This window comes from Ochotona curzoniae, unplaced genomic scaffold (assembly GCF_017591425.1).
Source record: "Ochotona curzoniae isolate NIBS_2020 unplaced genomic scaffold, NIBS_Ocur_1.0 contig_54, whole genome shotgun sequence".
In the NCBI taxonomy this organism is placed as follows: domain Eukaryota; kingdom Metazoa; phylum Chordata; class Mammalia; order Lagomorpha; family Ochotonidae; genus Ochotona; species Ochotona curzoniae.
Window position 1 is genome coordinate 4,218,911 of NW_024466464.1, and position 26,818 is coordinate 4,245,728.

Here is a 26,818-nt window from a genome sequence, read left to right on the forward strand (position 1 = left end):
CTTAAGTCCTCAGGGACCTCACAGGGACTCCCCGGGGCTCAGGGCCTGGGTGGCCACAGAGTAAGGAGCTCCTCCCAGTCTCAGCCACTTGCCCTTGTGCCCACAGCATGCCAGCCTGGCTCAGGGTCCAGCTGTGTCTGCACAGGAGGCCAGAGCATGTGACCACAGGCCAGTGAGGCACAGGCATCCTTGCCATTCTCTCACAGTGGCAGGTCAGGCAGGTGGGTCTGCAGCCACTTCAGCACCCTAGGGTTCTGAAGGCCGGTAACCCTCAGAACAACCCTCTGGCAACAGAGCCAAGCTGGAGTTTGTCAGTAACGTCCCTGTCCCAGGGCAGGGTCAGGGGCTAGGCCAGCCAAGGGTGGCTCTCCTCAGGTGCCCTGTGCCTTGTCCTAACACCACGTGCGTGACATCCTGTTTTGTAAAGTCCATCTTATTCCAGAAGCAGCCCACTGGCATGTGTAGTGGAGCAGCCTCCACAGTCACTAGAAAGCCCAGAGCCTGGACAGCTGTTGCAGAGACAAGGTCAGAGGTCACCTGACTGCAGACAGGCTGTGCCATGACAGAGGTGCTGTGCGCCTTTCTGTCCTACCCTGGTCTGCCCTTGAACAAGCCCAAGTCCAGGTAACACCAGGACTGGGACACACATTCTAGCATGCTGAGGTCAGCAGTGCCACCCCTGAGCACCAACAGCATGGACGACCTGAGCGACCAGCAGGCCTCGGCCAGGGCAGCTCTGGGCAGACAGAGGCTGTAGCAAGACCAGCTCTAACCCTGTGTCTGGGGCTTTTCCACATGCATGCAGAAGAGCAGCTCAGCTACCATCACCACTTCCCGGGGCTTCACAACTGTCACACTTGGAAACAGGGTGAGGGCAGTCCCTCTGCAGGTTTCACCACCCAGCACGCCAGCCCAGCCTCATCAGGACCCACACCCTGCATTTCACATAGGTGCCTCAGCTGGTGGTGCCGAGCAGCTGCTCTCTCCACAGGGCCCTTCTGTACCTCACCCCCTGGACAGTGTCCAGCCCCAGGCGTGGGTGACTGCAGGCAGGTACAGCCTCCTGCTGCAGACCACCCGAGCTCACGGCTGCCTGGGCACAGCAGACGGCCATGCAGGAGCCACAAGGGCAGCTCCTGACCACGAGTGGGCATAGCAGACAGCCATGCAGGAGCCTTTGACCGCCCGAGCTCACGGCTGCCTGGGCACAGCAGACGGCCATGCAGGAGCCGCAAGGGCAGCTCCTGACCACGAGTGGGCACACGGTGTGGGCTCCGGGCACGCACGGTCCTGTCGCTGGTGCCCGGTTCCCCCCCGGGCCCCCAGGGGCGGGGAGGCAACAGGGAAGTGGCCATCGTGTGCCAGGTCGCACGCGGCGGGCACAGGGGCCACGCGGCCTCCTTTGAGGACAGGTAAGCCCCGACCACCGCGCCTGCGCACCGCGCCTGCGAACTGCACCGCCAGCAACCAGTACCGCGCCTGCGCACCGCGCCGCCCGCCCCGAGCATCACGCCTGCGCACTGCGCTGCCTGGCCAGCACTGCATCTGTGCAGAGCGGGCTGTCCTACCAACGCGCATGCGCACCGCATCGCCTGTCTCAGCCGTGCGCCTGCGCACCGCTCCGCCTGCCCCGAGCACCGCGCCTGCGCAGTGCGCTGCTGGCTCCTCCGCTCCGATCCGCGGCTCTCTCGGCTCCTCTCCCGGAACCACTTCCTCTCCTGGCCTCAATTGTTTCTTCCGGTCACGCTTTGCTACAGCCTCATGCAAAACTGAGGCTGAAGCTATTTCAGCGACTCCCAGCCCTGGAAGATGTTAAAAATAGCGACCGGAACAGACAGTTTCCCGTCTGAGGGCTGGGAGAGAGCCTGCTGGCTCACACGCACTTTCCACTTGCTGACCGCGGGGAAAGGGGAAAAGGAAATTGCTGACCACTTTGACGAAACGCTTCCCTTGACGATTGCCCTTGGAAGAGACGGTGCTCTGGCCGCAGAGCTGACCCGGACCACAGAGCTGACCTGGGCTGCATGCCTGAACTGGCTTGCATACCGGACTTGGACTGCATGCTTGACTTGGGGCACATGCCGGACCCGGACTGCATGCTTGACCTGGAGCACGTGCCTGACCCAGCTACACGCTTGACCCGGGCTGCATGTCAACCCCCATGCCTCATGCCTGACCCAGGCTGCGTGCCTGACCTGGCCTCATGCTGGTCCCCGGACAGCCTCATGCTTGACCCAGACCTTGGGCCGACCCCTTGACTGCATAGCTGACCCGGCCAGCATGCCTTACCTCCAGACCTCGTGCCTGACCCTGGCCTCAGAGCTGGCTTAGGCTGCAGTCTGACCTGGGCCACATGCCTGACCACCAGGCTGCATGTCTGACCTGGGCTCGGATGCTCTGGTGAGTCCCACGGGTACACCCTCCCCACACCTGCCCCGTCCAGCTCCTGCCTGCACGGACAGGTGGACACAGGCCATTCCCGTGTCTCGGGCTGCAAGTACCACCCCTGCCCGGCACTGGGTCCTGAGTGGCGGCGTCCCCCCGAGGTTCTGTGTGTTTCAGTGGAAACTCAGGCCGTGGATACACAAGGAAAGCAGAATCCGGTGTGGGTTTTGGAGATGGACAGGTTGGAGCTTGGGAGCTGAGGACATGCAGACTAAAAGGGAGGGGACACAAGGCCCCCCCCCCCCCCCCCCCCCCGCCCTGCGAGAGGGGACTGCAGGGCCATCCACAGTGAGAGGACTGCGGAGGCCCTCAACACCGGGAGCCCCTTCCCTCCAGACTCCCACTCCACTGAGCCCTGGGAAGCCTGCTCTTGGCACCTTCTTGGGGACAGGGCTGGGGAATGCAGCCTTGGCTTGGGGTGCTTGTGCAGGCACCCTTCCCCCGTGTCTCCTCCCTTGAGCTGCCCTGGAGGCTGAGCAGTTTCAGGGTGCCTGTGACATAAGGGTGAATTGATGGGAAGAACAGCCAACAATCAGTCCACCCTGAGTGCTTGAGCAAACAGTGCTTTGGGTTCATTTTTAAAAATAAGATTCGTTATGTGTTTGAAAGAGGAAGGAGAAACTGAGAGCTCTTCCATGTGCTGACTACTTATTTCCCAAATGCCCACATCCATGGGAGCTGGGCCAGACCAAAGCCAGGAGCCAGGAGTTCATCTAGGGCTCCCTGGTGGATGCTAAGGGCGTGAAGATGGGGAACTCACCTGAGGTGTGCAGTGTGGGGGGCAGACACGCTGAACCTGCAGGGCAGTGGGTGGTAGTCTGAGCCTGCAGGAGGGCAGCGGGAGGTGATCTGAGCCTGCAGAGTCAGCTTACGGTGGGCAGCACATGCCCGCCACAGAGGGAGTTGTTCATCAGAGTCCAGATTTCCTGTATCCGTCTCTCCTGGGGTCTTCTGTCCAGCAGGCGCCGAGACCACCAAGGGGTGAGGAGGCAGTGTTCTGCAGCAGAAACACCGGAGACAAAATGGTGGTGAGGGATGTCCCTTACCTGGAGAGAAGTCACAAGCTTATGTAGGGTAGGAAAAGGGGGCAGGCAGAAGGGTGGTCCCAACAATACTCCCACCCAGCAGTGACACTTTGACAGGCTAGTAGGTATGTCTCTCTTTGGACCCTCCAATGAAGTTAAAGGTCAGGCAGCAGAGGAAGCTGTGTCTCAGAGCAAACTTGTTACTTGCTGAAAAGCGGGTGGAATGTAACATTTGAATTTTTAGAGTTGTTTATAGAGGAAGTCCTAGCAGAGTAGGGAAGAGACTGGGGTGCAGCCCATGGCTCTTGTTGCATGCCCAGTGAACAGGTGATGTTGGGGTCATGTGTGTGTCATGTGCCTATGGCCTCCAGTATGGGCTAGGCAGGCAGAGATCCAGGGGTGAACTCCCATGTTCTCCTGACTGTAGATTCTATTTGCTCAGACCTCCCTCCTTCTCACTCGTTCTCATATTCTTTTATTTGAAAGGTGAGATGCAGAGAGAGATGTACACACAAAGACACAGACACACACACAGTTTTCCACCTACTGCTTGACACACTAAGTGGCTGCAAAAGCCTGGGCTCCATGTGAGCCTGCAATGTGGGCGCAGGCCCATAGCACTGGGACCACCTCCTGCAGCTTTCCTGCCCTCCTGCAGGCTCAGACACCTCCCACTGCCCTCCAGCAGTCCTTGAACCACCTCCTGCTGCTCTCCTGCAGGCTCAGACCAGCTCCCGTTGCCCTCCTGCAGGCGGGGCACCTAGAGAGATCAACCTGGTCCTGGTGCTCAGGAGTACTCAGAACATTGCATCAATCAGCCCCCAGAGATGCCATGGTTCCCCAAGACCCATGGACCAGACACTGAGTCCCCAGACTGCAACATGTTCAGAGAGAAACCCAGGTAGGTGTGGAAAGATTGGGGACAGTGCTGCTCAACTCTGCCCACGTAGCTGTGATGCCACCTGAGCTCCAAACAGGAAAGAAACTGGACTGAGCTGCCAGGAAATGAGGCCATTCCAGGGGTGCAGCTCTGTGCTTCTTTCAGGAATTGTGGAAATATGCAATAAGAAAACCTCCGTAAAGAGCACAGCCTCTGCTGACGGCCATGTCCCAGGTGCTGCTGACCGCCCGGGCATGGAGAAGTGGATGATGGGGTGGAAGAATGCAGGGACAGATGTGAGAGATCCAAGGAAGGGCACACTGCCTGGGTGTGCGGGCTGCCTGGTGTGGAAAACAGGATGTTGCTTTCTGGGAAAGCCGCAGGAAGCACTCTGTCAGGGTCCGTTCACCGATCAACGTGTGGCTGTACAAGCCTCTCTGGGGAGAGCCAGAGCCGATTACTGAGCTAATGAGCTAGCTTGCACTCCCTGGTTTTTTGTTTTGTTTGTTTGTTTTTAGTTTTGCTAATTTTACTATTGACTGGAAAAGCCACTTGAAAGGTGGTACTTCCTTGGCTCAGTAGTCTTTGATTGTCGATAAGGAATGGCAGTTGCAGAGGGCTGGGTTCCTGAAGGGAGTTGCCCACCCAGCTGTCTCCTAAACGGAGCAGCAGGATTCCATCACACACACATCCAGCCCCTCCACACTCTTGCCCACCACCGATGGGACTCCAATAGCCAAGTGGGAAATGGCCTCTGAGGCTTGTCTCCATAGGTGCGTGGGGGATGAGGCAGCCTCAGTTGCTGAGGGAAGGAGGGAAGTGGCCCCAGGGCTCCTGACATCCACTGTGGGTGGCCTGCTGTCATCTGAAAATGGTCTTTGGGGATGCGTTGGTTCCAGCGACCTCTGGTTGCCCAGCAGTGCCCCTCTGGGTGCTACTGGGATGGCACACTCCTCTGCTTGGTCCTTTTAGGTGCAGCTGGCCTCAGGGCTCACTGTCGGAACATCCTTCCGTGTAACTGTTGTGGAAGAGACGCTGTGCCTGCCCCTAAGACCAGCTTTGTCCAGTCGGCTCCTGCTGGCTTCTTGTTCCTCTCCTGTCCCCCCACAGGCTCTGCCGGAACATGGGAATGAAAGAGGAGACAGCCAGAGACCTGTGGTCTGGCAACAGAGGTGGCTCCACGGGGCAGCTGGTGGCGGGCTGGTCTAACCTGGGGCATGTGCTGTGAGCATAGCCCAGGCCTGGGACCCTGAGGAGACAGAGTAGGTGCAAGTGCCGGGGTCCTTCCTGTGTGAAGAGTGGAAAATTACTACCCAAACTGGGTACGTGTGGCTGCTCAGGACACCTTGTAGGCAGGAGGGATGGGGACAGGGGAGGGAGAGGTTTCCTTCACCACACAGCAGATGTGATCAGACGGGAGCCATACTTATGCTGTGAAAGCAAAATAGACTCCGTGACACTAAGGGGCACATCAAATATGGTGGGTGGCAGGAGTGTCATTAACAGGCACTGCGTCATCCATCATTTAAACACATCAGAGTATGGTAGTCCACCTTCTGTGGCTATGACAAAATCTCGTGCTGGGTGGTGTCCAGGACTAGAGACCCCATCTGTGTGTTCTCTGGTGAGGTGGGTGTTATCACAGTCAGAGCCTGCGTGAGGGGGTGGTCATGTGGCAGGCAGGACACTGGAGGGCCAGGCCAGCCTCGCCCTGTCTCTGTAACCAAGGTCCCAGGAAAAGTCCTCAATCCCTTAAGAGGACACTGGGTGCCTCCACTGTGCCCCCACCATGCACCCTGAGCACAAGGCCTCCAAACAGGAGCCCTGGGGGAGGAAGCCAGCTCTGATCCATTGCAGGAAGTGAGGGGCTTCCTGGGGACCCAGGAGAGGAGACTTGGGGGTGACTGCTCTGTGGGGCGCTAGGTCCAGCACCAAGCCGTGCATCTTGCTTGATGTCCAGGCCTTTCCCCAGCACCTGCAGGCACCAGGACAGATCCACCAAGTTGTGTCGCAGAGTGCGTTGCTCACTGGCATGAAATCTCAGCATCCAAAATGGTGCTGTGGTTTAAGGAACTCTGCAGCAGCAGCCACTTTCTTTTTGTAAGATTTTTATTGTAAAGTCAGATTTACAGAGAAGATGTACAGAGAAAAAGATCTTCTGCCTGCTGGTTCACTCCCCAAGTGGTCAAAATGACCAGAGCTGAGCCAATCCGTTGCCGGGAGCTTCTGGGTCTCCCACGCAGGTACAGGGTCCCAAGGCTTTGGGTCTTCTCCCACTGCTTTCCCAGGCCACAAGCAGGGCATTGGAAGGGAAGCGGAACAGCCAAGACATGGACCGGTGCCCATATGGGATCCTGGTACATGCAAAGTGGGGATTCAGCCACTAGGCTATTCCAGCAGCCACATCTGAAGAATGTGTGTGCCTTGTGGCTGTTAGTGAGTGTCCCTTGGCTATGTGTGGATCTCTGAAGGATGTGCGTGCCTTGTGGCTCTGTTAGTGAGTGTCCCTTGGCTATGTGTAGATCCTGGTGTGCAAGAGGAGTGGATGGCATGGTGCATGCCTTGGTGTCAGGATGCCCCAGTTGGCAGAGGAGACTGGTGGAAACACAACTGCTGGTGGGATGGCCGGGCGGTAGGGTTGGCTGGCAGGGCTGCTCCAGAGGCATGCTGCTTTCAGAAGCTCAGCAGCAGGACTTGTCTGTGGTGTTGGCAAGCTCCCTGGGGCACCCAGTGTAGCTGCAGTATGACTCCTTGGGAACTGACCCTTAGACCACCCCTACAGTGGACAGAAAATGACAAATGCAAGTCAAGTAGCTGCCTAAAGGGAGGCAGAACCAGAACAGTGTTAGGTATGTTGTGACTGCCCTGAATGCCTGTTGGTGCACAGGAAAGGCCTGTTTCTGGTGACAGAATACCTTTCACATTTGATATCAAAATTTGGAATGGCCTTGCCCAGAACCGTTCTCCTAAGTCAGAGTAAATCCTCCCAATTTCTCGTTGTGGTGAAGCTGGATGTATTTGCCATGATGACCCAACTCAAGGGCCCAGAAAGAAGGAACTGGAGCAGGGTTCTGGTATCAACCGTGGATGTAGTGTTGACACAAATGAATCCCATCCACAGGACCTGAGTGAGGCAGGGCTGCAGAGCCCACCCAGGAGGGCCACTCAGGAGGGCCCACCCAGGAGAGCCACCCAGAAGGACTCACCCAGGAGGACTCATCCAGGAGTGCCACCCAGGAAGAACCACTGAGGAGGACTCACCCAGGAGGGCCACCCAGGAGGGACCACCCAGAAGGGGCCACACAGGAGGGAATACCCAGGAGGACTCACCTAGGAGTGCCACTCAGGAGGGCTACCCAGGAGGACCACCCAGGAGAAACCACTGAGGAGGAACCACCCAGGAGGGTCACCTATGAGGACTCACCCAGGAGGGCCACCCAAGAAGAACCACCCAGGAGCACTTACCCAGGAGGAACCACCCAAGAGGACCCACCCAGGAGGACTCACCTAGGAGGACTCGCCAAGGAAGGCCACCCAGGAGAAACCACCCAGGAGGACTCACTCAGGAGGGCCACCCAGGAGGACCACCCAGGAGGAACCGCCCAGCAGGTTTACCTAGGAGGGCCTACCCCGCAGGGCTACCCAGGAGGGACCACTCAGGAGGACTCACCCAGGGGGGCCACCCAGAAGGGGCCACCCAGGAGGGCCTATCATGTAGAGCCACCCAGGAGGGAACACACAGGAGGACTCACCCAGGAAGGTCCACCCAGCAGGATCACCCAGGAAGGGCTACCATCCAGGAGGGCTGCCCAGGAGGGGCCACCTAGGCCAACTCACCCAGGAAGGTCCACCCAGGAGGACTCACCCAGGAGGGCTATGGGGGATGCTGGGTCCTGGTGGGCAATAGCAGAGCAAGCAGCCATGTTGCATGGAGCAGGCCCACGGAGGGTACAGGGTCAGCTGTGCCCCCAGCAAGACCCACTCCTACCCACACTGGCTGCATACCCCCTGGACTCCCCCAAAACTGTTTTCATCATTCCCTCATAGTGCTGCATGCCTGTCCACATTGGGCTGGGCCTCGGTTTTGCCTAGAGACTGCCACCTGCTATGGGCTGCATGCCCAAGCCTCTGGCTTCCAGGAGGACCTTGCCGCATAAACGTGGGACCACTACTGCTGCTGTGGGTGATCCCTAGGCCTTGCCTCCCCTGCCCCACCACCACCCTGTGGTTGCACATGGAACAGCCATGACAGCAAAGGTATATGGGACAGAGGGCAGAGACAAGCTGCTCTAGGTTGGAGGCTTCCTGGGGTGGTGGCTGCCAGAGCCCACCATACCTGCGCTCCCTGCTATGGTCCCATCTCTGGCTCCCCCATCAAAGCAGGCTCAAGAGCTCCTTGTCTCACCCCACCATCGTGTACCATCTGCATTGGAATGTTCTCTAAGTGGGATCCCCTGGTGGGATCATGCTCACCCCTTGGTGAGGACTCCCCGGGGTCTGTGGAGCCTGCAGCTGGCCAGGCGACCCTTGGTGAGGGCTCCCTGGCATTTGTGGAGCCTGCAGCTGGCCACTGGAATCAGTGCCCCTGGAGCAACCCCATGCTGACCTCCGGAACTAAGATGAGATTGCCAGCAAGTCCTCACAGCAACAACAGGAAACGTGTGTGGGCAGACAGACGGGAAGCAGTGCACAAGCTGCTTGGTCATCAAGTGGCCAATCCACAGAAATGTGGCTTATTTTGTTTCAATACTATATGTTTTATTTGAAAGTCAGAGAGAGGGAAAAACAGAGACACAAAGAGGTCTTTCATCCACTTGTCCACTCCCTAAGTGGTCACAATGGTCAGCACTGGATCAGGCCAAAGCCAGCCATCAGAAGCATCATCTGGGTCTCCCAGGCAGATGTTGGGACCCAAGCACTTTGTCCGTCTTCTGCTGCTACCCCAGGCTCATTAGCAGATAGCTGGATGGAAAGTGGAGCAGGTGGGACACCAGCCTCGCTAGTATGGGATGATATCACCACAGTCGGAGGCTTTATTCACTTTGCCACAGTGCCAGCCCAGAAATGTTAAATCCTATCTTCTCTGTTAAAAATGGAAGAAAATTAATGTAACTCTCATAAACATTCAGTAATAAATCCAGTTGGAATTGTAATCATCATTATACCAACCTAGTCACAAGACAGAGCCTCAATACTTTCAAGGAAGGAGTGTCTGATCCTGGGAGTGAGCACGCAGCCCCACTGGTGGGCAGGAGAGTGGCCAGCAGCTGGGCCAAAGAGAATGAACGCTAGGGGAGACTGAGACAAACCATGATGGAGCCTGCCCATCCCCAGCTGCTCCTTCTGCAGACAAACAGGGAACAGGTGACCCATCCCCCAAAAAAGGTCCCAAACACAGAGCTTGGCTCTGAAGGCTGGTTGGCAAAACAGAGGGCAATCTCATCACTGGCACACAGAGTCCACATACAACTTCACCTGCACACAGAGGCATACACCTGCACACACAGGCACACATGCACACACCTGCACACACAGAGAGACACACAGATCACACTCACAGGCACACACACACATACATACCTGCACACAGAGTACACACATAGATGAACAGCCCACAATAACCATGGAAGTGTTAGAAGGGAATTGGCCAGGCTCTGGTGGTGGCAACTTCACTGATATTCCTGAGCAGAAGGCAAACCTGGGCCATATCCCTGGAACTGGGACTTCTCCCATTGAAGTGGGGACTGACACACTGAGTGTCTCCTCCAGGTCTGTCCCTGCAGAGCAGCTAGGAACTGGCCGCTGGAACAACCTGCTGTCCTTCCTGCTTTCTCAAAAGAAACGGGAGGCTGATGGTCATGGCCAACTTCCTGTGCGGTGGCAACTGGGACTTGCCTGATTATTGTCGTTCTGGGTCTGGTGCCCTCCCGAGGCCTGGGGATGACACTGGATCTTTCCTGAGTGTCAGCACAAGAGCTGGTTGCTCTGGCTGGTGCTGGGGGTGAGTGACCCAACACATGGTATGGGGAAGCAGGTGCCCAGACTTCCCCGGGAAGCCTCTGTGGTGCCATGGGAGGGACTCCCAGCAGTGACCCAGGTGCGCAGTGAACCTGCGGCATGCCTCCCTCCTGCATCAAGAGCCCCTCTCCCTCCCTCCCTCTTCTCTGCTGTTCCCTTCATCTTGTTCATTCCTTCCCTCCCCTCTCCCTCCTCCACCTCTTCTTCCTCCCCCCTCCTCCCCTCTCTCCTCCCTTCCCCTCCCTTTTCCCTATGCCCTTCCCTCCCCTCTCCCTCCTCCTCCTTCCCGTCTCCCTCCTCCAGGGTAATGGTAAGTGAATGCATACTCCACACTCCTCGCTCTGCTTCTGCAGGGCACGTTGAGAAGACCCAGAGGGTCTTTCCTCTCCAGCTGTGCTTGGGACAGCTCAGCATTTGGAGCCACCCCTCTGCACGCCTGGTAGTACCGTGCCCCACCCCATCACCCTACCTGTTTTGTGGCTCTTTAGTCCTCTTGGGACACTCGTGTCTGTGCGTTTGCTTTTTCCAGGAGCTTCCACTGGATACTGAGCCATGATATGGGCACCACAGAGAAACACATCATGGGTTTGTGTGTGGGAGATGAAATAACCCTGCTGGACACTTTGAAGAGGAGGCTTGGTGCCTATCTTGCTCTTGACCTTGAGGTGTCCTGCAAGGCCATTGGAAGGGGAGCTGGAGAGCTGGGAAAGAGATGAAAAAGAGCCCCTGTGAGACCAGAGCCCCTGTGGTGTGAACAGAGCCCGTATGGGTAAGCAGAGCCTCCCCGTGGTAAGTTGAGCCCCTGTGGTTTGAGCAGAGCTGCTATGGTGAGACCAAAGCCCCCGTGGGTGAGCAGCGTTCCTGTGGTGTGAGCAGAGCCCCTGTGGGTGAGCAGAGCCCCCTGTGGGTGAGCAGAGCCCCCTGTGGGTGAGCAGAGTCCCTGTGGGTGAGCAGAGCCCCTGTGGTGAGACCTGAGCCCCTGTGTGAGCAGAGCCTCTTGTGGTATGAGCAGAACCTCCTGTGGTGTGAGTCCAGCCCCTGTGGGTGTGAGCAGAACCCTGTGGTGTGAGCAGAGCTCCCTGTAGGTGTTATATCTGGAGGGATTGCCAGGAGGGTTTATCCCTGTCCAGGGTTGTCAACATACTGGGAGGGGCCCAAGTCCTGGCTGCAGATTTCCAAGGTCAGGTCTGTGTCTGCTTGCAACGTTTGTCCTGTCAGCACCCAGGCCCACACAGAGGGGCAGCTGTGAAGGAGCCCTTCGTGGCTCCTCGCTACGTCCCAGTCAGCGGAAGGGACTCAGCAAGTGCCCCCTGATTAGCGCCAGGAAAACCTGTAATTGCCAGGCCTGTCTAGGGCCCAGACCGCGAATTACAGTCCAGCCCCAGTCTCATTTTAGAGCTCTGCTTTGGTAATGAGGGCTTGGGAGCTGGCGTAAAGTGCACAGCAGCCGATCTGCCAAGTGCCGCAGCCACCGTCCTGGAAGGGGAACAAGCTCCCCTGGGACATCTGGCAGGCTGGAGTGTCCAGAGCAGAGATGGTGAGATGGCCAGGCCAGCACAGAGGAAGTGCTTCTGCCGTCCTGCCTGGGGCCTGGGCCTGGGCAAGCACGGTGCCGGTCAGGGGGTCAGGCAGCTGCGGCCTGGAGGTGCTGCTCTGGCACCCTTGCTGTGCTCCACCAGCAGCTACAGCCCTGGGTGGCCTGGCCAGATGTTCACTGAGCAAAGGGATCTGCAGAAAAGTTGCATCTTTCTGACTCCCACCCTGCTTTGCTCTCCATGAACACTTAATTACCTCTGCCCAGTCCCTGCTTGCCCCAGTCCAGGCCCTTAGCACGAGGCCATGAGATCATAATGGACCTCCTCACTGCCAGAGTCTCCTCCTGCACCCCAGCCCGCTCTGCTGGTCTCCTGAGGACCCCTCAGGGACCACGTCAGTGAGCCTCTCACCCCACACAGGCCATCGGTGTGGGGCAGCTCCCTGCAGGCACAGGCGTATCTGAGGGCAGGAACTCTGTTGTGTTGTCCTCCACAAAGCAGTGCCAGGCTCTGCCCAGGGTTGGGGACCCGGGCTCATCCAGGGAACTCCACTCAGAAGTGTGCAGTTGCTCTGGCACCACCAGCAGGAGGGATCCAGATGGAGACTGGCTCCACGAATGAGCTGCGCCTGAACTGTTGGCCTGGCACTGTCGCTAACATGAGTATGATGGAGGTGGGGGGACAGCAGATGAGCCCCCAGCTATCCCAGCAAGGGCAGGAGCAGTCCCCGCCCCCAGCACCACGGCTTCCCAAGGTCACACGGCCAGTAGGTATGCCAGCCAGGATGTGTGCCCCGCTGCCTCAGGAGAGTCCCGGGCCTTGGTGAGACAGACGTCCATTGGAGCTGGTTCAGTGGAAGCAGAGTTTACTGAAGGAGGAGTGTGACAGAGCGGGTCTGTGTGCAGGTGGGGTCTGGGGGCACCAAGTGGGCAGCCCAGGGCTGTACGCTGTGGCAGAGAGAGGAGAGCAGCTATGCAGCACGGGCTGGCATCTGGGGGCTGCGTGTCTCTTCTCTCCTGTGAGCACTGAGCGGTGGCCCGGGGCTGTGACAGTGAGGAGAGCAGGTGTCAGTTCTGGTGGCTTGAGGTGGTCCTGCTTAGCATGCTGGGTCCAAGCTGCTTGCCACCATTTTTCCCGTGTCTTTTTGTCTGCCTGCTTCCAGGTGTTGCCCTCTGGGGCTTGCTGCGGGCCCTCTCAGCATCAGGTGGATTTTTATGACTGGAGGCCAGCTGTGGGAGGGGGCTGCAGCCACATCTCTGGCAAGGGTAGGGCTGAGCTATTCCCACAGCTATGTATGCTGTATTAGTTAAGGTTTAATTTAACTTCCTGGGTTTCATGGTGCTTTGACACCTGGGGCCTCCCTGACCACTTTCTGGGCAGCTGACCCTCAGCGACAACAAGGGGTTCGCTGCATGCGCTCCCAGTCCTGTGGAGGTGTCGCTTCCAGGAGGTTCTGAGCCGGAACCTTTTGGGGATTTGCATCCTGCCTCAGCCAGCCCAGCTGGGAGCCCTCGGGGTGACCTGGAAGGAGGGACCTGGGGAACATGGTGGCCTGGCGCCCCCTGCTGGGAACACACAGGAAGACCAGGGGCTGGCCCCGACGCTTGGAGGCACCTGCTTCACCTTGGGCTGGCCCCTCACCCTCAGAGTGGGGGGTGCCCAGCTGAAGATGGCATCTGTTCTCGTGTCTGCAGGAGAGGCTGAGGAAGGCACTGAGTGGGCGCAGGGAGTGGGGGCAGAGGGCAGCAGGAGGATGGTCCTAGGCCTTTAGGGCAGTGCTCAGGGCATGGCCGGCTGAGTGGGTGACCATGCTTGAGTCCAGAATTGACAGACTCTGGCAGCTCCCATCATGCCAGCCTGTGTCAGAGGTGGACCATTTTGTTGGGATGACAGAAGCCCAGGCCTGGAAGCCCATAGCCAACACATTGTTTTCCCTGTCCCACCTGGAGCCCTGGAATAAGCTTCTCAGCCTGCTCAATTTGCTACAGGGTCCAGAAGAGGCTCTTCAGAGGGCTGTGTGCTGTGAGCCCTGACGGGGTGCAGGGAGGGGTGTGTGCTGTGAGCCCTGACGGGGTGCAGGGAGGGGTGTGTGCTGTGAGCCCTGACAGGGGTGCAGGGAGGGGTGTGTGCTGTGAGTCCTGACAGGGGTGTGTGCTGTGAGCCCTGACGGGGTGCAGGGAGGGGTGTGTGCTGTGAGCCCTGACGGGGTGCAGGGAGGGGTGTGTGTTGTGAGCCCTGACAGGGGTGCAGGGAGGGGTGTGTGCTGTGAGCTCTAACAGGGGTGCAGGGAGGGGTGTGTGCTGTGAGCCCTGACAGGGGTGCAGGGAGGGGTGTGTGCTGTGAGCCCTGATGGGGTGCAGGGAGGGGTGTGTGCTGTGAGCCCTGACAGGGGTGTGTGCTGTGAGCCCTGACGGGGTGCAGGGAGGGGTGTGTGCTGTGAGCCCTGACAGGGGTGCAGGGAGGGGTGTGTGCTGTGAGTCCTGACAGGGGTGTGTGCTGTGAGCCCTGACGGGGTGCAGGGAGGGGTGTGTGCTGTGAGCCCTGACGGGGTGCAGGGAGGGGTGTGTGTTGTGAGCCCTGACAGGGGTGCAGGGAGGGGTGTGTGCTGTGAGCTCTAACAGGGGTGCAGGGAGGGGTGTGTGCTGTGAGCCCTGACAGGGGTGCAGGGAGGGGTGTGTGCTGTGAGCCCTGATGGGGTGCAGGGAGGGGTGTGTGCTGTGAGCCCTGACAGGGGTGTGTGCTGTGAGCCCTGACGGGGTGCAGGGAGGGGTGTGTGCTGTGAGCCCTGACGGGGTGCAGGGAGGGGTGTGTGCTGTGAGCCCTGACAGGGGTGTGTGCTGTGAGCCCTGACGGGGTGCAGGGAGGGGTGTGTGCTGTGAGCTCTAACAGGGGTGCAGGGAGGGGTGTGTGAGCCCTGACATGGGTGCAGGGAGGGGTGTGTGCTGTGAGCCCTAACAGGGGTGCAGGGAGGGGTGTGTGCTGTGAGCCCTGATGGGGTGCAGGGAGGGGTGTGTGAGTCCTGACAGGGGTGCAGGGAGGGGTGTGTGCTGTGAGCCCTAACAGGGGTGCAGGGAGGGGTGTGTGCTGTGAGCCCTGACAGGGGTGTGTGCTGTGAGTCCTGACAGGGGTGCAGGGAGGGTTGTGTGCTGTGAGTCCTGACAGGGGTGTGTGCTGTGAGTCCTGACAGGGGTGCAGGGAGGGGTGTGTGCTGTGAGTCCTGACAGGGGTGTGTGCTGTGAGTCCTGACAGGGGTGCAGGGAGGGGTGTGTGCTGTGAGCCCTGGCAGGAATGCAGGGAGGGGTGTGTGCTGTGAGTCCTGACAGGGGTGCAGGGAGGGGTGTGTGCTGTGAGCCCTGACAGGGGTGTGTGCTGTGAGTCCTGACAGGGGTGCAGGGAGGGTTGTGTGCTGTGAGTCCTGACAGGGGTGTGTGCTGTGAGTCCTGACAGGGGTGCAGGGAGGGGTGTGTGCTGTGAGTCCTGACAGGGGTGCAGGGAGGGGTGTGTGCTGTGAGTCCTGACAGGGGTGTGTGCTGTGAGTCCTGACAGGGGTGCAGGGAGGGGTGTGTGCTGTGAGCCCTGACAGGGGTGCAGGGAGGGGTGTGTGCTGTGAGTCCTGACAGGGGTGCAGGGAGGGGTGTGTGCTGTGAGTCCTGACAGGGGTGTGTGCTGTGAGTCCTGACAGGGGTGCAGGGAGGGGTGTGTGCTGTGAGTCCTGACAGGGGTGCAGGGAGGGGTGTGTGCTCACTTTGGTGCAGGGAGGGGTGTTTCCCATGGAGCCTGTTTATGGTGGTTTGTGCTTACCGTCCCCAGGCTCTGATGGGCTTAACTAGGGCAGGTCGAGTGTGTTGACAGATCACTGATGTGGAGAAAGGGACAGCCAACTGACAGGACTCAAGCATTTCTGGGATTTAGATGGTGTGTTTAGAGAAAGTCCTAGCATGGAGTCAGGACTGCCTGCTGCCCAGCGTTGGTTTGTGGGCCTGTTGAGCCGGGCAGGGAGCAGCCCTGTCTCACTGCCGTCCCTCCCACATGTCCTAGGGCAGCAGAGGTTAAGACCCCTTTGTGGGATCGTCACTTTTGGGTCAGCCCATGGAGAAGGGATGGAAGGCCAGTGGTGACCCATCCCAGAGGAGGCGCTGCAGCCCACTCCAGGGAGGCCAGAGCTGCTGCTCCCATCCCTATTTCCCCCGGAAAACCTGAGCCTTCCCCACACAAGCATCTCCTTCCTCTCTCTCCCTGCTTCCCCTCTCTGCCATCTGTCTGTCGTTCTCTCCCAATTCCCCCCTCCTTCCCTTCTGCTTTTTAAATTTATTTTTATTGGAAAGGCAGATTTGCAGAGTGAAGGAGAGACAGAGAAACATCTTCCATCTGTTGATTCACTCCCCAAGTAGTCGCGACAGCCGTAGTTGAGCTGATTTGAAGCCAGGAGCCAGGAGCCACTTCTGGGTCTCCCACGTGGGTGCAGAATCACAAGGCTTTGGGCTGTCATGCACTGCTTTCCCAGGCCACCAGCAGGGAGCTGGAAGGGAAGTGGAGCAGCTGAGATACATATGGGATCCAGGCACATGCAAGAGAGGACTGTAACCGCTAGGCTACTGCGCCAGATCCTCTCCCTCCCTTCTTTTCTCCTCTCTCTCTTGTTTTTGACTAGGCAGCAGTAGCAACATTAAGGAAAAGACATGGAAAGGCCCAAGGTAGACCTTGGTAAGCCCTTGGAAATGGGCCAGGTTTGGCTCCTGCTAAAACAACTTCACCGATCGTTTCATGGAATAACACTGGCCTCTTGGAGAAGTGCTCCATGGGTCCAGGCACCAGCATGCTCACTGCCCACACACTCCTGGACAGCTGCTGACTTTCTGGAGCTCTTCATAGACCCTGGATGTTGGTCCTCTGTGAGCGGCAGAGTTTGCATGCATTTCCTCCCGTGCTGCTGGCTGCCTCCTCAGTTGTTCTGTTCCCTTTGCAGTGCAGAAGTTCCTTAGCTCGCCGTGATCCCACTGCCATCTTGCTTTTACTGCCTGCGCATCTGGGGTCTTGCCTGTGCCCATGTCTTGGGGTGTTTCCTCCACGTTTTCTTCCAATGATTTGATGCTGTCAGGGTGTGGCTCCTTCACCCGCTCGCATTAGTTGTATAAGCTGTCAGGAGGAGCCCCGTTTCACTCTTGGGCACACGTAGAACCAGCTTTTCAGCTCCATTGGGTGAAGATACTGTCCTTGCCCGGGGTTTGACTTCAAGTCGTTTGTAGAGCGTTGGTTGCAGCGGTGTGGCCTGATTTCCGGGATTTCTGTCTGCTGTCCATGTGTCTGCTGTGTACGCTGCCAGGCTGTCGGATTGGAATGACTCTGCAGCACGTCTGAAGTCTGTGCGGGGACGCCTCGGCTTGCTTTTTGTTGTTGGAGATTTCTTTAGCTGTTCTGTGTTATTTGTGTTTCCATGGAACTTGAGCATCGTATTTTCTATATCTGAGGAGGATAGCTTTGGTCATTTGAAGTCACACTGAAAGTCTAAATTACTTTCAGTAATATGGACATTTTAATAATATTCTTCTAATCCAAATTTCCAGTAGCAGATTGTTTTTTGTTAAAAGTTCTTGCTCCCTGTTTAAAAATGATCATTAATCAAGTAGAATTATTTCTTGTTCCTAGTATCCTTAATTTTCAGCGGAAAATCTAGCTAGCAATTCTGAGCATCTCAGTTGGAACCTGCAGGGGGAAGGTGCTGCTTGAGTTGGAGTTCACAAAGTGCCCGTCGTGTCAGGGCTGGAGCAGGGCATCTCGCCTTCCAGGGAAGCTGTGCCTGCGTGTTGAGACCACAGGGATGCTGTGCTTCCTTCTCACCCTTGCTGCCCACTGTCAGCTGTGCCAGGGGATTAGTGGGAATGATGACAACTGGCTTAAGGAGATCAGGGTGGGCAGCACTTGATGACCATGGCATCCTGTGTGGGCACCAGTTCTAGTCCTGGCTGCTCCACTTCCAGTCCAGCTCTTTATTAATGCGCTTGGGACAGCAAAGGATGGTCCGAGTTGCTGGTCCTAGGCACCCACGTGTGAGATGTGGCTATAGCCCTGCTCAACTCTGGCTGTTGCCTTCTGGGGAGTGACCCACGGCATAGAAGATCTCTCACTGTCTCTCTCTTTATCTCTAACTCAAAAAATAAAACAGGTCAGGTTTTGCCCTGAAGCTCCCCTCTCCTATCCTTTAGCATCTAGTCATGCAGTTCTTAATTTTTTCTTGGGGCCTGCCCCCCACACCTAGAGACTCTGCACTCCCCACAGACTTTTTGTGCACTGTGGTCACAGTGGTGATGTTGTGGCAGGGGACCAGGAGGACGAACAGCTCTCAGAAGCTGCTGGAATGTCCCTGCAATTGCAGTGCCAGGGCAGCTTGCCATAGAAAGCCCGTGCTCACATGTGGTCAGCAGTCATTGCTGCTCTCTGGTGATGTGAGAAGGCTGGACCCCTGGGAGGGGTGTGCTCCCTATCCCAGCTAGCTTGCCAGCTGATGGTGGGAAAACTGGGGCTGGGCTACTCAGTGCTGGGCAGCCTGTAAGCCAGGGATGGGCTGCTTCTGCAAGAGGCCCCAGCCACAGGGACAAACAGGCATGTTCCATGTCAAAGGGGCATCGCGGAAAGACACATGGGCATTGAGGGGTTAGCTGTGTTGGTTGCCAAGCACGTGTCTGGAGCGGGTTGTGGCCAGGGGGCAGTGGCTCCTTTGTGCTGCTTTGGCTGAGTGACCAGTGGCTATGGATCATGGTCAGGTCTCTTCCTGTCTTTCCTGGAGGTCCCTGGACTTCCTGCTGTTCTGTTGCGCTGTGCTGACTCACAGGCTCAGCACTTGGCTCTTCTGAATGGGAAAGCAAAGCCTGTTCATTGCTGATGCGCCAACTCCCCGTGGGTCCAACTCCCCGCAGGTGTGTGCCCTCCGCCTGTGCCTTCCCCTCCCTGGCCCTCAGCTTTCCCATCTGAAAAACAGGGCTCTTCCCATCAAGGTCATTCACTGATTCTGATCGAAAGCAGTCTTTACCAGCTCAGGAAACTGTCTGAAAAGCCATTTGGACACAGCAGAACTGCTCCCGTGGATGTTTCCAGAAGAACTGAGTCCTGCATGGTCTCCTGTGCTGGTGGCATCACCAGGAAACTGCAGCAGAAGCCCATCGTGCAGTACGTGCGCTGTACAGTCCAGTCCAGCCTCCGTCCATGGCCACCCAGGCCACCAGGGTCAGCGACCGGTCGCTGAGGAGGGAGAAGCAGCCAGTATGATGCTGCCCTGCAGAGCCGTCCTGCGCTGGCATCTGCCCGACACCCCGAGTGTGCACTTCTGAAGGTGACTGGTGCCTGCAGGGGGATGGCTGCACTTGTGATTCAGCGCAGTGGTCACGTGTGCACACCTAGAGTGTTTCTAGTCCTCATCTGCTAAGTGTCAGCTTTCCAAGGAGTGGCTGCAGGCACACGTCGGTCTGTACAACAAAGGTGTCATTTTGTACATTCTTCCACTCTTTCTGCTACCTCCGAAGATAAAAAGTGTTGGCTTCCATAATTAACTTGTTTCAGGTCAGAGGGCTGATGTTTTCAAATTAAAATATATATATGTTTGAATGGCAGAATAACGCAGAGGGAGATAAAAGGAGATCTTCCATCCACTGGGGGTGCGGGGGCCTGAGGGCTTGGTGCATTCTCCGCTGCTTTCCTAGACCGTTAGCGAAGACTTGGACCAAAAGTGGAGCAGCTGGCACTCCAACTGGCTCTCCTGTGTGGAAAGCTAGCGCGGGAAGCAGTGGTTTAAGCTACCACTCCCCTGTCAGGTGGAGCCCTTGGTGTCAGCATTTATGGAGCCTGCTGGGCTCCTCCCCACGGAGGACGCACATCCTACACTAAGCCCTGGTGGCCACAAGAGGGCACGCGAGCCCGCCTTTTCCTACCTTGCCTCACTACATGGAGAAGTGCCAGGTCCACAGTGGGAGGCTGCCTGGGGTCAGCAGAGAGGCGTCCTGGGGAGGGGCTTCAGGCAGAGCCACAGGGATCAGAGAAGTACTGCCTTCACCCACAGCCAGAATCGTGCCTGCTGGTTTAGTGTTGCATGGTAATTTCTCTTACTAACAAAATGTTTGCAAACTCGGCTCTTGCCTCCAGCACTGGAAGGGTATTGTGCATAAGCATGAATGGACAGATGGCCGTTGTTGAGTCTGCTTTGACTGGATCGTATCTCTGTGTTGTTCTTCAGGAACCCTGGTCCACGGACATTCCCACAGTGCCATGCACTGAGTCTGTGATGGAGTCCTCCAGAGGTGCTGATCTGTGCTCACCTAACTCTAAGTGAGAGTGTGGGTCTTCCCTGGGGTTTTTTGGCGTCCATATATCATCTTGGAAGAAATGTCTGTTGGAGGAACAGCATTGTGGCACGATGGGTTAAGTCACCGCTTGCAATGCCAGCATCCCATGGGGACAACAGTTTGAGTCCCGGCTGCTCCACTTCTCATCCATCTGTCTACTCAGGTATTGGGAAAGTATCTGTGGACTGTGCCCAAGTCCTCGGGCCCCTGCCCGCGTGGGAAACCCAGGAGGAGCTCCTGGCTTCAGCCTGACCTTCCTCTGGCTTCTTGTGGTCATTTAGGGAGTGAACACCATTGTGTCAGTAGTCCTGTCTTTCAAATAAACCAGATAAAGTGTAGAAGTCTGTGGAAGTCCTTGCATAAGTGTCCCCTTTTGATGTTTGATGCCAGTCACGTTTCCAGTCTACCAATAGGGTTCTTCGATCAACAAAAGGCTTTAATTTTGCCATTTAATGTTTTGTTTAAAATTGTTGTTCTGGTGTTTTGTTGCCATATTCATTGCATCACTGCGCAGCCCTAGGCAATGAGGAGTTTCCCTCTTTCCCCCTAACTGACCCATTTAAATTTGCGATCTGAGTTGAAGACCCCGGTGTAGTAGATGGAATATGTGTTTTTCAAGCAGCTCTCATTTTTCAGGGGAGTTTGCCGTGTGTCAGTCGTGAGAGACAGACATATTCCTGGTGGTGAACAAATAGATCCTGAGGTGCTCAGCTTCAATACTGATGGAAACCATGGAAGGTAATTGTTAAATCAAGAGAACTGCCTTGCTTGCTAGCTTGACCCCAAGACATGCTGTCATTGTGTTCCAGTCTGTCCTCAGTGAGACAGTCAGAGCTGGTCTCATGGTTTGTCATCTCTACCCAAAGTAACGTGGCAGCTGTTACAGCAGTTCACTGCTAGGATGAGACAGTGGTTCCCAGGGAGAAGGTGATGCAGCGGGAGGGTTCTTTGCCCTGTACTGACGTAGCACAGTCACCCCTAGTTAAGTTAGCAGATGTGCACCCTCACACAAAGCAGTCTGTCTCAACCCTTTGGGCTGCCGTAACCATGATAAACACAGCTGGTCAACCCAGAGGCCCGTTTCTCATGGCTCTGGAGGCCCTGGGGGCTCTGTGTCAGGGAGGGCTGTCCTCTTGCCGCAGCCTTGTGTGTGTGTGGGGGGGCAGGCTGGGGATATGAACATTTGGCTCATATTGGTCTCAGGGTTTTCTGGTTTTTTCTTTGCAGGGGTGCCTCTTCAGTGGTCCACGCAACAGATAAGAGAGCTGAGCCATGGGTCATGGCTGCAGCTAGCTCTGGCACAAGTCTCTCAGTTCTGCATGGACTCCATGTAGCTGTCACTCTGCTGGTTAAGCCAGCTACTAAGCTCACTTCCAAAGGGAACGAGTTTGCATCTTAATTAAGAAATGAAAAAAGGATTTGTGACCCTTTCTTATCTACCACAATGTTGTTGTTGCAGCACATTTGGTCAAAAAACAGCATGATATCAGGTTATTCAGAAATATGGTGGCTATCTTTCAAATATCTGAAGCTCTTCTCAAGTTCTGTTTTATTTACTTATCTAAGAAATGGAAATACGTCACTCGCTGGCTAACTTCTGAGATGCCAGCAACAGTTGAGGTATGGCCCTAACCTGGGGCCAAAGTCAGGAGCTAAAAACACATTCCAGGCCTCCAATGTGGACAGAGGAACTAAAAACATATTCCAGGTTTCCAATGTGGTCAGAGGAACTAAGAGCCATTCCAGGTCTCCCCTGAGGATGGCAGGAACCCAGGTACTTGAGCCATTGCTGCTGCCTCCTGGGATCTGCACTGGCCAGAGCCGGAGCCCTAGATGTGGTCCCTGCCAGCCAGTGGGAGACCAGGATGCAGTCCCCAGCTCCTGGTGTGGGCCTGGGCCAGGACCTGTCGTGGCAGCCAGCAGAGGGAAGACCTCTCTCTTTTTAGCTCTACCCATCTCTTCCTCTCTGTCATGCTGCCTTTCAAATAAACAGATATATAAATCTTTTAATATTAAGTATCAAGTTAATACAGTCGTTAAGGTCTGCATGCTGCTGAATGTTGTCTGGTTGTTTCATCAGTTACTCTAGATAATTTAATAATATATACTTATATATAACATAAGACCTGAGGCCATATGCATATATATAATTATATATAACAATATTGTATATAATATTACAGGGATTCACTACCTAGTGACACAGTAATAATATTATTGTCATATAGTTTTGGGAAATATTGCACTTTGGGCATAGTGCATGAAAGATTTGTGGCTATCTGTATTTCTTACAGGAATGTGCAGGAATGATTATCTCAGATTAATTTGAAGGAATTGAAAGCCAGAGCCCAAATACAGCAGACTGCTCTGTGAGTTTGTCAGTTGGTCAGTTATGGCATGAGCCTTAGAACTCTGACATCATAGTGCTGGGTTGGCCTGGCTACTGCTGAACCCTCAGTCTTTCTAGAGGTGCCTGCAGTGTTTCTACATGCTGGTATAACTGAGTCCATTTCTACGCCCAGCATAGTGGAAAAGAGAGTCTTTTCAGGAGCTGAGCACAGCTCCAGCCCTTCTGAGAGTGACCCTAAGGCCCACGGCACAAGGTAATCTTTTCACCCTCTACTTGTGATCCCCCAGGCTGACTAGCAGTCCCAAGAAGAAATCTGAGCTGCCTCACTTAAACATGGAGAGTAACTCATGATTTTGTTTATAGTGTGAGAAGGTACTCAGGTTCTTTTGATTTAGTTCTGCTGACCTCAAGGGAGTAGGCTCTGTGTTATGGCTTTGTGTCATCAGGGAGACGATCCTTGGGCTCCTGCCCATGTGATGGGGTCATTCTCTCTGGCCCTTCAGTTCTCTCTGTCTTGCATAAATGAATCTAGATGATAGCCTGATGTGGAGAGCTTTGGGATTAACTTAGGCCTACAAGGACCATCTCTCCATACAAAGATTTCTCAGTCATTTTTTATCTGCAGTTTCTTTTTGTAAGGAACACATTCTTAAGTGGCATCAAGCAGTAACTTTTATTTTGGGTAGGATGTGTCACTCCACTAACAATCAGCAAGGTTACCAATGACCTTTGTATTACTGTGTCCAGTTTCCAATCCCCAGTAATTGCATGCTTTACCTTCCATAGCTTTTGATGCATCCAATGGCTTCACTTTTGTTGCCCTCTAAAGCTTTGGCTTTTCTCTCCTTCCCTGACACTTCTTGTTTGAGTTGCTGTTTTCTTCCTTCCCATTCCTGTAGGACCTGGATTCCCCTAGATTCTTTCCTGAAGTGTTCTCCATCTAGCTCCCCAAGTGCCCTCTGCTCTTTCAGACCTTTAAAACATGGAACCACATTAGATTTAGTTGGAGATACTTGTTTAGCAAATTGAGGTTTTAGTTTTCTCATGTGTCGCCATCAATGTTTGGCATAAAGCTCACTCTGACACATGTTTGTGGCCATTGACTCTCTACTCTGTGGTGTTTGATGTTGAGCAGGCCCTGCCATACTTCTGAGACCAATGACCCAGAAGCCATGAATCCATTGGAGAATCCCCCAAATCCAGTTTTGGTGCATGGACCCGTGAAGCTAACCAAGAATGGTCGAACTAAGAAACACCAAGCATTTCTCTACGACGAGGTCTTACTCATCTCGAACTCCAAGTAGGTACATGCCGAGCATGCTTTCCTGGTTTAAAATCGTTTTGTGTGCCCTTTCTCTAAGCAAACAGAATGGTTTTGCTTTGGTCATTGCAAATGTTTTGATTTTTTTACTTACCCATGAAGTATTCCTGGAAGGTTTAATCTGTATTTTTTCTTATAGAGAATGCAATCAAGAATAGGAAAGTCAGGGTTCCTCTTTTCTTGGGACTCAGACATATGATAAAATAGGAAGCAGACAATTGAAGGCTGTGGTAAATGTAGACAGTGTCATTATAGGAGGATAGACGTGGTGCAGAGAATAAGGTAAAGTGTCAGAGAGGAGTCCTTGCAACATTTAAATTCCCTGTGGCATGAGAAGCAGCCACCTGTCCTAGACTGTGTGCCCCAAGCTGCCTGACTGCGGTGACCAGAGGCACTATTGGGTGAGGGTTATAGGGATGCCTGGTGGTCCTGGAGTTCATTGCTGTTGACCAGATGGCATGTGAGACTGAACAAGTCTCAGCATTCTGGACACATATGATTTTGACAGACCCTCTAATAAGGAGTTGGGGAATTATGCTTAAGGGTTTTTCTTACAAAAGTGACAATTTCAGGTAAGTATTTTAGAATGTGTTGTGGCTGCTAAACAGAGTAAGTACTGGATGTGGCAACCCAGGTCACTATTACCAGAATCCCACCATGGGAGTGACAGACATAGCAACCTAAGTGACAGGCAGACTTGGAAGTGGACACAACTGGTTACTCATACCCTTAGGCCTGAGCACAAATGCAAAAATACCCAGCCTGAAGCATGGTGACTGTCTAATAAATGCATGCAAGGCAAGAAGGAATGATCTGATCTGCTTATCTACTAAACCCAAGTTTTCATGATGTACAGTACAGAATGCTATAGAAGACAAAGAATAACTTTAAAAATCTCACCCAGAAACATTGTTGCAAATAGAGAAAAGTGAACCTTTTATGTGCTGCCCTACATGGGCCTCCAGTCCTGGCCTAGTGAAGACCAACAAGCCCCAGGCCCAATTTCATAAAACGCACTCACATCTCAGTGACAATAATGTGAGGTCTGAGGGTCAGGGGTGTGTCCTATATGATACTGGGGTTGTCTCAGAAGCACAACTGTTCGGATCATATTTAAGAAACAAGCATCTCATTTGATACTCTTTCTGTAGGTTCAAAAAGAAGTTCACCATCAAATACCGGGTTCCAGTAAACAACATATGGTTTGCTGAAAGTACTGTTGGCGAAGGTGACAGCCGCAAAATAAAATCTCTTCAGTGGGGATGGCCAATGCAGAATTTTAACGCCGAATTTTTGTAAGTACCTTATCTGAGGCTTGTAATATCACTTCGATATGGACACCCATATCGTCTTTGCCTTATCTGAGAAATACAGAGGTGTGTAATTAAATTCCCCACAAAACTTTTTTGGGAAAAGGAAAATGTTTTAACCTGATTCTGTAATTAGTACTGACTCACATTTGTCTTTTAGTCATGGCACTTGCATGTTTTCTACTTTCTCCAAAAAGATTTGATGTGGAGGTTTGTGCAGGAGCCATGGAATGAAAATTTCAAAGTAGTTTTTTTTTTCTTTGTTTGGAGCACTGATTTTCCAAGGGCTTTGGGAGCTCCATGGAGAGTAGGTAGTCTGACTGAGGAAGAGTGGAGAGCAAGCCTCTGGGGACCCCTCTCCATCATCCTCCAGCCTCTATGTCCACACATCAACTGCGAGTTTCAACCAGTAGAGCTGGTCTTTCTTTTGGAAATACAATACAAATACAATTAGAAAAGTCCCTTTCCACTCCCAAGTTCATCCCCTGAAGAAATGGTATTTAATTATAGAAATGCATCTCACCTTCATTCAGATCCTGATTTGCCAGAATTTCGATATGGTATTTTCAGTGACAAGGCCACCTAAAATAAATATTTGATTCAGGGGGTGTGGGCAAGTTTTCCAGGACAAGTTTGAGGCTGATAAGAGGAATAGTGCTGCATTCCCTGGGCATCATGGGAGTGTATCCTTGAGTACAGTGTGTCCATGAACTCATGCCTGCTGCCCTGAGGAGGCTCACCCCACACCCTGTGTGCTCCCTGCTGCCCTGAGGAGGCTCACCCCACACCCTGTGTGCTCCCTGCTGCCCTGAGGAGGCTCACCCCACACCTGTGTGCTCCCTGCTGCCCTGAGGAGGCTCACCCCACACCTGTGTGCTCCCTGCTGCCCTGAGGAGGCTCACCCCACACCCTGTGTGCTCCCTGCTGCCCTGAGGAGGCTCACCCCACACCCTGTGTGCTCCCTGCTGCCCTGAGGAGGCTCACCCCACACCCTGTGTGCTCCCTGCTGCCCTGAGGAGACACACCACACCTGTGTGTGTGTTCCGTATGCAAAGTGCATCACATGTGCTCAATGTCATTTTTTGCTTTCCTCATTCTACTAAAGTCTTACAGGTCACGTTGAATTTGAGACAATGGAAATGTATCCATACTGTTAATGTCAATTATGTGGTGGAGATCTTGACTGAAGGAAAATAGCCATTTATACCGTTCTGTCTGCTTTTCCAGAAATAATTCTAGTAATTCTCAGGTTGTGTTGCTTAATGTTGTCTCAATCTTCAAGTGGTTTTTGAAGCTATGTGGCATTTTGAGAAGTTTGACTGGATACATTTGAATGAGGATAAGTGTGGGCACCCGATGGACACAGGTCGTGTTACCTGTGAAGAGTTTGGACACAAACAAGCAGTTACAACGATGCTCAGGACACAGGACTTTCTGCTGGCTGTTACCACTTTTATGCAAACCAACAGAAGTTAGCAGAAGTGGTACCTACGTGTATAGAAGGATGTAAGTCAGAGAAGGGTCCAACTTGCCACTGACACATGTATTGAGATAGCAGTGTGGAGTGGAGGTACTGTTGGTGGCAGAAATAGGAAATGTTG

The 26,818-nt window shown here is 54.5% G+C and overlaps 1 protein-coding gene and 1 long non-coding RNA gene across 2 annotated transcripts in view; both read left to right on the forward strand.

Moving 5' to 3' along the window:
- The first annotated feature begins 1,704 nt into the window (after positions 1-1,704).
- LOC121162826 lies at positions 1,705-22,402 on the forward strand. Its single transcript, XR_005884860.1, has 3 exons — positions 1,705-2,400; positions 20,873-20,974; positions 21,464-22,402. It is a non-coding gene; the product is annotated as an uncharacterized LOC121162826 (long non-coding RNA).
- Positions 22,403-23,344: 942 nt separating this feature from the next.
- The window catches only part of LOC121162766 (rho GTPase-activating protein 20-like), a 49,679-nt gene continuing 46,205 nt past the window's right edge, over positions 23,345-26,818 (forward strand). The window contains exons 1-2 of the mRNA XM_040989971.1: positions 23,345-23,886; positions 25,059-25,202. Of these exons, the coding sequence (XP_040845905.1) occupies positions 23,711-23,886; positions 25,059-25,202 (320 nt within the window). The 5' untranslated portion in view covers positions 23,345-23,710. The remainder of the gene's footprint in view (positions 23,887-25,058; positions 25,203-26,818) is intronic.